This window comes from Delphinus delphis, chromosome 11 (genome assembly GCF_949987515.2).
Source record: "Delphinus delphis chromosome 11, mDelDel1.2, whole genome shotgun sequence".
In the NCBI taxonomy this organism is placed as follows: Eukaryota; Metazoa; Chordata; class Mammalia; order Artiodactyla; family Delphinidae; genus Delphinus; species Delphinus delphis.
Window position 1 is genome coordinate 96727037 of NC_082693.1, and position 12010 is coordinate 96739046.

General features: G+C 48.7%; 1 protein-coding gene across 1 annotated transcript in view; it reads right to left on the reverse strand.

The window, feature by feature from the left end:
• EFCAB6 (EF-hand calcium binding domain 6) overlaps positions 1-12010 on the reverse strand; it is a 199177-nt gene that overhangs the window by 111565 nt on the left and 75602 nt on the right. The window contains 2 exon segments of the mRNA XM_060026001.1: positions 4954-5122; positions 6945-7118. Coding sequence (XP_059881984.1) covers positions 4954-5122; positions 6945-7118 — 343 coding nt within the window.

Sequence of the window (12010 nt, forward strand, 5' to 3'; positions counted from 1 at the left end):
CAATACATTACAATAAAATGTAAGTGGGAGGAGCTTCCAAGAAAGCCCATTAAAAAGGAAAGACTTCTATGGCTCAAGTCTTTTGCCCTTCCCTTTTCCCTTTCTTTATGCCTGAAACATGTGTGTGATGGCTGGTGTTCCAGCAGCTATCTTGCATACTTGAGGATAAGACCGGAAGAGTAAAAAGCTAGAAGCAACCTGGGTCTCTGAAGACACTGTAGACCTGCTGCACTGGCCCAATACCAACAACCTCTGGACTCGTTGTTATAGGAAAAAAAACAGCTACTTTTTCAATTTAAGCCACTGTTTTGGGGGTTTGCTGCTAATTCGTCAAATGAAGGACAGGGAAAGGGGAAGAGAATGTATCTAGAGAATATAAAGATTCTAGATTACCTTAAAACTCAAAAACAGTTTTCTTGCCACATTACCAGTTATTGACTCATTATTTAAATAAATTGACACATTTAAAAATGCGTGATAGTCACAGGCTTTGCAGTGCAGTGGTCAGAGCAGTGAACTGGGAGAGGGGGATTTCCTGGGAGAAAGAATATGTGTTACAGGGTTGTTGTGAATGCTGGTTTAATGTATGATGCAAAGTACGCAGGCCAGGTCTAGTACAGTTCCAGAAATTCCTTTCCCCTCCACCAGTGGGAATTGTACACTTAACCATGAAAAGCACATTGAGTTCATGAAAACCCCAACTGAGTTCATGAAAACCCCACTCCTCTGTCAGGGCTGTCAACTCAGTGTGGTGTCCCTGGTTACCCCACACTAACCAGAAACTCTGAGATCTCTTACACTCAATAGAGAAAAAGGGGAAAGATCAATTATTAGTTAACAAATAGAATTTGTATAGCAGACAAAAACTTCCTGGCCATGGGGGTGAAAACCAGTAACAGGGTCTCAGCAACGGCAACGCAGGGACTTGTGGACTCACTGACCTGGAAGCCCGTGCCAGGCTCTGGATTCTATTCTTACGGCTCTCCCTCATACAGCCTGTGTAGCCAATCACTTCCCGCCCCCGCCACAGGGAAGGCGATGGCTGGTGAGAATAAATAATTAGCACTTCTCATTTAGAGTGCAAGGTATGCAGGCCAATGGCCAAGCGGTGCCTATGTTCAAACGATGAACAAGTGCATGGACACAGAATTGGGCGAGCGGGTACATGGGACTTAGATCTTCACTCCCAATTCCCTGGGCATGAAACTCTGCAGCCACTGCAGTACTAACTGGTGAGATAGAGATTTGGGAGAACAGAAGGGCAAGAACATTGCCTCTCCACAACCGAAATGGTAGGAAGAAGTGAAGGGGCATTGTTATTGAAAGCAAAGTCCTTCCCACCGAACTCTGAGGCTAGATCCAACCTCAAAGCTGCCATCAATTATACCCAGCTAGCCTGTATTACACCCACCAAGCCGGTGTCACACCTAGCAAGGGTCTGAGGCTGATACAGACCAGCGTGGATTCAAATCCAAGTGCCTGAATGGCTTACCAGCTGAACAACGCTGAGCCACGATCTTAACTCCTAAGCTTTGGTCTCCTCATCTGTGAAATGAACATAGTGTGATCTATACGTCACGGGGCTCCTACGAGGATTATAAATGAAATATGTGAAGCAACTTCCCCAGTGCCTGCACGTTGGTGCGTCAGCGAATGCTGTGTGTAGTGAGGGCCAGCACCATGAGCGTCACTGTTCCCACGATGGTTGGCCTTACCATGGTTGGCGTTACCAAGGTTGGCGTTACCGTGGTTGGCGTTATCGTGGTTGGCGTTACCGTGGTTGGCGTTATTGTGGTTGGCGTTACCGTGGTTGGCCTTACCATGGTTGGCCTTACCGTGGTTGGCGTTACCGTGGTTGGCGTTACCGTGGTTGGCATTACTGTGGTTGGCGTTGCCATCGTGGCTATTATTACTGCTGTTATTACCATTGCGGAACTATCGTCATCATTTATACCTAAAGCTCTCTAAAGGAGGCGGCTTCAAAGGTTTCCTTTTGCCACTGAAGTTGGAAACCTTTAACCTCTGGATGCCCTGCTTTACGTCTAATCTAAATTCTTGTTTCCTTCTACAGTAGAAGTCCATGATTTTTCCAGCTCTGACTTCACCAGTAGTAGAATCACTCTGATCTATAAATAATTTATTTAACAGTGAAAACATTTATACAATGCTTTGAGGTTATCAGCTTATAGAGTTGAAATCTGGGTTCCTAGTAGACTGTTTATAATCACCCCATGGTTATTGATCTTCAAGTTAAATGGTTGGTCACGACAGGATGTTTCCAAAGGTTAAACCTAACAAGTCACTAGAAGGGAAACCAGTAGACTATTTGCCTGACTGTGTTCACAGGGCACTGACTGTTAGTCTCTTGAAATGACAACAAACCTCTTCCCCTGCATCTCGGTCCTCTAGTGGCTTCTGTTTCCTTTCCCCACGACCGGCACATCTCGGGAAAGCCAGGAAACAGGGAGGCTCCACCATGAAGCAAGGGCAGAACGACCATTCCTGTGGCTGTCCCTCAGGTCGTCTGGAATGCAGAGACAGTCGGGGGCAGAGAAGGGAGCTAGGGTGGGTTTGCCATAGAGAGGTACGGGAACCGGCTTCATGTTCAGGGATTCCAATGGGCTTCTGAAACACCTGCTTCCCTCACTCCTTAGGTTGCCACCTGAGTCCATTCAGGGCCCGCTGGGGATTCTAGTTACTCAAGTTCATCAAGTTCATCCGTTCATTCAGCAAACGCTTGCCGGGCCCTACTATGTGCCAGACACTTGGGATGCATCACTGTCCAAAAGAGGTAACAATGTCTACCTTTGGAGCATACGTCTTAATGGAGGAGGACAAGCAAACAAGCAAAATAAAGAAATGAACTAAAGAACTGTAAGTACAATGTGGGTGGCAGTTGGTGACAGCGCCGTGAAAAGAGAAATAGGGTAAAGGAGGTCACGGGGGTGGAGGTCAGGCCGTGCTCACCACGGGGACGTCCGGCTCAGACCAAGGCTGGCAGGCGGTGAGGGGAGAGCAGGAGGCCGGTGTGGCTGCAGCGTACGGACAAGGGGGGAGTTGGGGTCAGAGAGGTGATGGGTGGCTGGGTCGTGGGCCTTCTAGGACTCTGGTTTTTATACGAGTGATGGGGGGAGCCTTTGGAGGGTCCCGAGCAGGCGTGGCCCGCTCTCACTGACTTGTTGGAGGGTCCCCCGGGCGGCTGAGCTGCGACTAAGCTGTAGCGAGCAAGGCAGGAGCAGGGGAGGGCGGGGGGGCCGCTGTAACAGCCCAGGAGAGGGCGGCGGGCTGGGAGCGGGGCTGGCGAGCAGGTGCTGTATCCTGGGGCGAGTTCAAGGGGCCGACAGGCGCGGGTGATGCGCTGGATGTGGGTGTGAGAGAAAGAGGACAGTCAGGGAGGACTCCGAGACTCCAGGCCTGAAGCACTGGCGAAGAGGCTGCCCCAGGCTGAGAACGGGGCGGCTGCTGGCTGAACTTTCGGGAGAGTGCTCTGGGGCAGGAACTAGCCACATGAACAAGGGAGCCCCTGGCTCATCGACGGCCGACGAAGCCTAAGGTGGAAACCGCTCGGCTCAGCTGACGGATCTAAAGGTGCTCTCAGGTGAGCAGGTGAGAAGCTGGCCTCAGAGTCGCGGGTGTCAGTCCCAGCTTTGCTGCCACCTACGGTCCTTCTCGAAGGCAGCCACTTCCCCCCTCTGGAAAGTCAGAGGCAGACAGGTTGATGCCTGGTTTCCTGTGAACCTGTGAACTGACTCTGTGAATCAAGACCGCTGAGCGCCGTGGTCATTCGAGACTGTTGTGAGTCGGGGCCAGGACCGCTGCCAGGTGGCTCGGGGCTTGAGTCTAGGACAAGGCGCCCTGGGAGAGTTCCATGATTCCCGTCCATTTAGCACCCTAACCCCACTGAAGTTGCCCCCATCGGAGTTCGCAGTGACTAATTATCAGCCCTGGTCCCCCAAACCGAAATCTAGGAACCATCCTTGAGTCTTTCCTCTCCCTTACCCATTACCCCCCTTTCTCCTCACCACGCCCCGTATGCTCGCAAACATCAGATCCTCCACTTGGTGTATTTTGTGTGGGGAAGGGGAGGTCTGGACTGTTTCGACAGCCATCTAATCCCATCCCTGTGCCTCCAGCCGGCTCCCTCATCCACCCGTCCTCCACGCGGCCGCTTGGAAATGAGATAGGAAAGAGGCTAATACAGCGCCTGGCATGGGGGCAGGCGCTAGGTAATTGTAGCTACTAATATAATTGTTCTCTTCTTGGAAATATATTTCACTGCCTTCTTCTAAATTTGTCCACACGGACACTGCTACCTATTAGCTGCAATGCTCCCCTTAAAAATAGCTGAAGATGATTAGCTAGAGGGACCATAATAGGAATTTTAAGCAATCATTTAAACTAGTTCCTGAGAAGTCTATGCAGAACCCTTCAAACGGAGTCCTTTCTGGCAGAACCTCGCCAGTTCCCACAAGCACATGCAAATCAGCACTCTGAGCCTCGCATTTTCCCTGCCAGGTTTTTTCCCCACTTTCTGGAGGAACAAACCACAGCTCTGTTATCACAGCATGGCGGGGACCCCTTGCTGGCAGGGATGGGGGCCCGAGCAGCTTTGCTCCCGCCTGCATGCTGCCCCGCCACACGCAGGGAGACAGGTACTCAGCGGATGGCCAAAGAATGCAACAATGAACGCTGTGCTTGGAAAGTTTAACTATCAAAAGCCGGCCACATCCATAACAAAAGCATGCTCTGAGAAAGTTGCCAAAGACATTTTTGGCCAGAAGAATCCTTTTCAATTGTTGAAAGATGCCTAGAAATGAATCTGCTTTGCCCTGGAATAAACCCTTAATGAAAACACTTAATGTCTATCCTTTAAAGCATGTTCGTATAAGAAAACGGCTGAACTTCTTCAGGAAAGGAGGAAACACAGAAACACAAAGAAACCCATTCTCCTACCTTCTTGAAGTCATGCACATTCATCTTGCCATTAGGCTCCTTGCTGAAGTCCAGAAATCGTTTTCTGAATGCTCCGTACGGCTGCCGTATACAGTTTTTGAGTTTTTCAATAACCACATCCTTCGTCATATTCTCGGTCACAGCACTTTTACTCTCAGTGGGCTTGGCTCTAAAATCACAAGCAGGCAACAGATGCAGCAACACACTTCCTGTAGACCTCACCCATGTACGGTTCAACCCAGGACAACAAGGGGTTTACCATCCCCTTTTCACAAAGGAGGAAAGAGATGCTGAGGTCGATGGAGTGACCTGGGGACTTCTTACACACCCATGGCTTGCAGGCTCAGAGACAGGTCAGCAGCACTGTGTCAGGTAAAGCTCTCCCTGAGATGCCAGCACGTGGCAGCAGGCCAGGGTGGGGAGCTTCAGAGAAGGGGCTGCTGTCATCCTTGTGCTAAGATTTTCAGCTGTGCTTTGAGCTGGCTGAATGTGGTGTGTGACTGGGAAGACATGGCCGAAAAAAGATATTTTTGTGAACTGGGAAAATGAAAAGTCAGAGCCTATTATAGGCCTTACATTAAATAGGCTGTTTTGTGGTAACTAGATGGAAGAGGTCATCAAACAGCCGTGGGAAGGAAGGGACGTCCACAATTAAACCAAGCTGATTCACAAAATCAACTTAATTTATAAAAGACAGATCTTACGTGATGTGCTCTGGGTCTGAGCGTGAGAATGTACGTGTCACTGAAGGATAATTATTCTTCAGCTCTCCAAAAGTCTCCTGGACCCCGTTTTGGCAACCATGAGATAGTCCTGGAGAACAGAGTTCTCCTCCTTTCCTGCTGCTTCTGTCGGCTTTAGGAGCTCTCCAGGAATGCCCACATTTTATGAAATGCTTAATTGCTATTACTTCTTTCACTGGTTTTTAGGAGGCAGACATATCTCATCAGAGAATATTTAACCTTTCTCTTAAAATACCATCTTTCTGCCCATTCATAAAGCAGGTACTACTGAAGTGCCCAGATATTCAAATTTCATTAGCATAGCATTAAAATATTCCCATTGCTCTACGCTTAAGAATTTTTTAAAGGGGTATGACAACGTGAAGCCGGCTGAATAGTTCTACATTGTACCTCTCCTTATGGATTTTTTATAAGCTATGAACAAGCAAGTTAAAATAATATCTTTTCATTAGATGAAACCTATATTTTTCAAAATGAAGAAGAGCTCGAATATTCATCAGTCTGACTTTTAATAGATTTACTATGTTTTTTGTTACAATTCAATTTGGCAATCATTTAAATAATTCTATCATTCATGTTAGAAAATGTTAACCAGTTTAACGAGTATATTTTGTAATAAATATTAAACAGTGGTAAGGAATCTAAGTTTCTGGAGAAGAATAAGTGTGAACGCAGGTAGGTAATAGTTGAGAGGCAGGCGGGTTCTCTGGGAGTTGAAAGTCCTGGGTCCTTCCTGCAGGATGAGCACCATGCTTGTGAATAACCCGAGGTAAGTCCCCAAACCTCTTAGGTCTCAGTGCTTTCAATTCTAGAATTAATAGGTCAATGCAGTAACTCCTAAGATCTCTGCTGCTTGCTCTAAAACTCCCTGACTTTAATCACTGTTTTTACAGTTTGCCATCTTTCTTATTTAGATCATAAAATATTTAAATACTCAGTCAACAAATATTTATTAACTATCTACACTGCAATAGGCACAGTGGGGTTTTGTTTGTTTGTTTTGTTTTGTTTTGTGGTACACGGGCCTCTCACTGCTGTGGCCTCTCCCGTTGCGGAGCACAGGCTCCGGACGCGCAGGCTCAGCGGCCATGGCTCACGGGCCCAGCCGCTCCGCAGCATGTGGGATCTTCCCGGACCGGGGCACGAACCCGCGTCCCCTGCATCGGCAGGTAGACTCCCAACCACTGCGCCACCAGGGAAGCCCAGCACAGTGGTTTTAATGAACGCTTTCATTTTGCTTTATTTTACGTCTCAGAAAGATCTGGCTGCTGCCGCTCCCCTTTTTGAAGATGTTCATTTAACAGCTGATCCTTTGGAACAGGAACTGGAGAGACAGTGGGTGGGCCATTAATTCCTAGGCATGCCAAAAGTTTCTTGTAAAGGATTCTTCCTGAAGCAATATCCTGAAACTTATTGCAGAGTCTGAATTTCACAACTAATTAGAACACACCCATTAGAATGGCGAAAAGAAGACTGACCCTACCAAGTGCCACAAAGGTTGAGGGTCACTATGACCCTCCCCCACTGCTGGTGGGATGCAAAATGCTGCAGCCACTTTGGAAGACGCTTTGGCAACTGAATAGCCACTCACCAGAGGAACCAGCTGTTCCAGCCCTAGGCGCTTAGCCGAAAGAATAAAAACGTACGTCTACACAGAGACGTGTAATACATGTGGCTTTATCTGTAATAGCAAAAACTGGAAACAAACCAAATGTCCATCAACAGGTGAATGGATCCACAAAGTGGGGTAACGCCATGAAACAGAATTCTACTCGGCAACGACCAAGAACCACACAACAACGTGAGTGAACCACAAAATCATTACGCTTGGTGAATAAGGCCTAACAAAAAAAGAGAACATCTTGTAGCCTTCCATTTATAGAAGATCCTAGAAGATGCAAAGTCATCTGTAGTGACATGGTGCTAGGTGGGTGGAAGAGATGAATTGCAAAAGGGCACAAGAAAGCTTCAGGGAGAATGAAAAAGTTCGGTATCTGGATTGACAGCGTGTGATGGGTTCACAGAGATATATACACATGATGGATTTCCTCAAATTGTATTGTTTAAATATGAGTAGTTTATTGTCTGTAAGAATACTGCAATAAAGATATAATAAATGTAAAATAAAGAAAAAATTTCGTGAGAAATTTGGTATGGAATTATGGAAGTACTTTATTGGAATTTGGGGATATGCAAATATTTGAGAAAAACATACGAAACCACTAATATGGCAGGATCTTTTTCTTTTCCAACATTTTGTTTGTTAATATTTTTCTAATCATAAACGTTGTACGTGCTCATTGTTGCAAACTTGGTAAAGGCTGAGACCCAAGAAAAAATTCCACAGATCCGTTAAAATGCACAAGGCTTAGAGCACAGTAGGTGTGGGCGTGAGCCCTGGATTCTGCCTCCCGGGGTCTGGATATCCACTCCATGACTGAAGGCGCGATTCACGAGGTCTGGTCCGCGGACACTTCCCCGGCACAGTGAGGCCACGACTCTTTTCACATGAATACACGCTGTCATTTGTCTCTTCCACCCTGAGTCTCTGGTGCGTGTACAGCGGACCTTCCAGAGGCTGCAGGGCATGTGATCATTCCTTGCTCCGACCGCTGGTGGAGTGTGTGCTCGTGTGGGCTGCGCTCACTAACATGGTCTGAAGCTGCAGAAGCGTGTAGGGCTTCCATGAGGAGCTGGAGTGCGCTTTCAGAGCTCAGCTCAGCTTTTTTTTTTTTTTTTTTACATCTTTATTGGAGTATAGTTGCTTTACAATGGTGTGTCAGTTTCTGCTTTATAACAAAGTGAATCAGTTATACATATATTCCCATATCTCCTCCCTCCTGCATCTCCCTCCCTCCCACCCTCCCTATCCCACCCCTCCAGGTGGTCACAAAGCACCGAGCTGATCTCCCTGTGCTATGCGGCTGCTTCCCACTAGCTGTCTATCTTACGCTTGGTAGTGTGTATGTGTCCATGCCACTCTCTCGCCTCGTCCCGGCTTACCCTTCCCCCTCCCCGTGTCCTCAAGTCCGTGCTCTAGGAGGCCTGCGTCTTTATCAGATCAGCTTCTTTACAGCACTTTACTAGCTCCTTATGAGCTCGTGTTGTTTATCCCTGCTCTAATTTCTGTAACCTCTTTATTATCCAATAAACCCTTATTTTGAAATCCCGAAGTTTTTCCTGAGCCTACAGGGGAACACAGTAGTAAGTGCACTCTCATCTTCTGCAATGACAGGTTAAATGCCTCAGCTTTCGCTTCTCATACAGTAAGTACTGGTAGACACACTTCATACAACGGAAACCCTGTGAGGTCCTCGATAACTTTTAGGAGCATCAAAGGGTCGAGAAGCTCTGACCTGGGGCACGTGACCCTTTCTATGCTTCAGTCTCCTTGTCTATAAAATCCACATAATGAAAGTCCCCACCTCAGAGGATTACTGTACTGTAAAAATTCCATAAGAGGATCCACGTAAAGCTGTTAGCACTGGGCTGGCCTGCTGCATGTATCTGTGCTCAATAAACCACAGCTGGGATACCAGGATCACAATATCATGATGACATGCATGTAGCCAGCGGGCAGAGCATGAGCTCCAAACTACGCTTTGCTCAGTAAGTACCAGCAACTGTTATAATTGCTTCAGTAATACTCTGTGATGAGCACTGTGTTAAGTATTATAGCCACAACTGTGAGAAAACCAAAGCAATGCCCGCCTCATGGAGCTGCAAGAGGCTGGGAAAACGCTCATTCTGAACCGAGGGAACAGATCACCGAAAAGCCCAGAGGCAACAGAGAGCCTGGTGTTCTCAGGAAATAGGAAGCCAGTCAGCCCAGCTGAGCTGGGACCTGCAGGAACAGCCGCCGCACACGAGAGCTTCCCACGGGCTTGAGACTGGCTGAGAGGCTTCATGCCTATTACCTCATTTGATCCTGACCACAACTCTCTAACATTTGCAGGAGGGAAGAGGCTCAGAACTTGCCCGAGTTCACAGCTAGCTCGGGCCGAGCTGGGGTTTGAACCCAGGCAGTCTGGCTGCAGAGCCCGAGCTCTGGGGAGGCTTTTTTCTTTTTTTTAATTAATTAATTAATTTTATTTATTTACTTTTGGCTGCGTTGGGTCTTCGTTGCTGCATGCGAGCTTTCTCTAGTTGCGGCGAGTGAGGGCTACTCTTCGTTGCGGTGCGTGCGCTTCTCATTGCGGTGGCTTCTCTTGTTGCAGAGCACGGGCTCTATGCATGCGGGCTTCAGTAGTTGTGGCACTCAGGCTCAGCAGTTGTGGCACGTGGGCTCAGCAGTTGTGGCACACGGCTTTAGGTGCTCCGCGGCATGTGGGATCTTCCCGGACCAGGTCTCGAACCCGTGTCCCCTGCACTGGCAGGCGGATTCTTAACCACTGAGCCACCAGGAAGCCTCTCTGGAGAGGTTTGAGGATCCTGGCGGGCTGGGAAGCCACGCTCTGTTAAAGCATCTGGTATTTCCCTAATGGCAAGAGGACACCCAAATGCTTCAAGCAGGGTTTTAACGTGATCGTCTTTGCAGTTTAGACAAAGACTGGCTACGTAATGGAGAAGAGAATACGGGGGCTTCCATCTCAAATATCCAATTGCCTGCGCAACCAACTCACTTAAGTTCACTCATTCATTCATTCATTCATTCTGTCGCTTGACACTTAAGATGCCCTGTCCATGAGCCGGGTACGGTTCCACTGCTAGGTACCGGGACTTTGGGAGTGAAGAGACAAAGTCCCTGTGCTTTACATCCTTGGTGGGTGGCACAGGTAATAAACATCAACAAATGACAAGAGCCATGAAAAATGGAGCCGGGTGACACGTAGAGAGTACCTGGGAGGTGGGGTGGAGGGGAGGTGGAGAAGGAGGTGAATAGAGTGACCTGTCACTCTGGGTGGTGGGGTGTCACCAATCTCCTCTCCAGGTTAACATGTCCAAAATGGAACTTCTGATTGTCAGCCCTGAAACTCCCCCAGCTCAGGTGACAATCCTGAGTACCCAGATGCTCAAGCCGGAAGCTGGGGCTCATCCTCGCTTCCTTCCCACCCCACCCCAATGCACGCCCCTGGCCGTCCAAACACACCCTGAACCTCCATGTGAGCTCATGGTGTGTGTTCGTAGGAGAACTGCAGAGATAAAGGGTAGCTCCGGCGGTGGGGGCGGGGGGCTGGCGGTTCTTGCTACATCCAGCTGATTTCCGAAGGGGCTTTATCATTTACACGCCCACAAGGCACACATGGGAGGAGCAGTTTCTCTACCTCCCTGCTCTGTCTTTTAACGTGTTTGCAAACTTGCAATTCTTTTACTTCAAGTGATATCTAACGCAGTTCGTATTTCCTTCTACTTATTAACCTATATTTTAAAGTGACGGCAAGTCTCAGGCTCAGAGTCCTTGGCAGATAGAGGCATCTCATTAGGATTTAATCATATTTTTTTCATGAAATGCAGTCTTAGTGTAACCTCTTTATAGCAAGTGAGGATGTTTTTACATGTATGGTGGTAAGAAAAGCCTTTAAAAAATTAATATACTTCAGAAAAAGAGGAGTTGATATAAAGAAAATAAAATGTGCTCAGGCAGAACATGGATGCCCAAGTTTGGGCGACACCTTCCTTTTTATGGACAAGTAAACAGAGACCCCCCCCAAGAGGTTCCCCTCTCTTGCCCCTTGGAAGTTGCAGTTTCCCAGGGTTCCTATTCCTTCTCCAACCTTCCCCTCAGCTGATGATCTCACCTCCCCCTGCACAGAGGAAACAGAAGTCCGGAGGGCGGGACTCCTAGGTTAGCGCCCATGCCCGCCCCTCTTCCTGGCCTGGCTCCATCTATCAACACCTTTTCTCTCCAGCCTCTGGCTTTCCACTAACTTCTCCTCCCAGCCCACAGACAAGACAAGCACAAAGCCTGTCTGTGAAGCAGGTGAACCCTTTCTCAGCACTGCATCCTCCACTCCACAAGCACCCCTGGCACCTGCTGGGGGGTCCACCCGCCCCTCCCAGCCCTGGCCCCTGCTCAGCCCACCTGCTTCCCGTGCGACGTGGGACCTGGCTGGCCTCCTCCTGCCCCGTTAGCCCCCGGCGCCGCCCTTCCTGTCCCCTTGCCCCAACCTTCTCGGCCTCCTTTGCTGCTGGACCAGCCAGGGCCCTGGTTGTCTGGTGGTGCTCTGCCAGGTCCCACCTGCAGCCCTCTCACCTCAGATAGTCCCCCATCCACCCCGGACAAATGCTCGCTGAACGAATGAACCAACCGTTGGTGTGAGGACGCTGGAGTCTCATCACGGCCCAGACTCCTCTCTGAGCCCCACGCCTCCTGG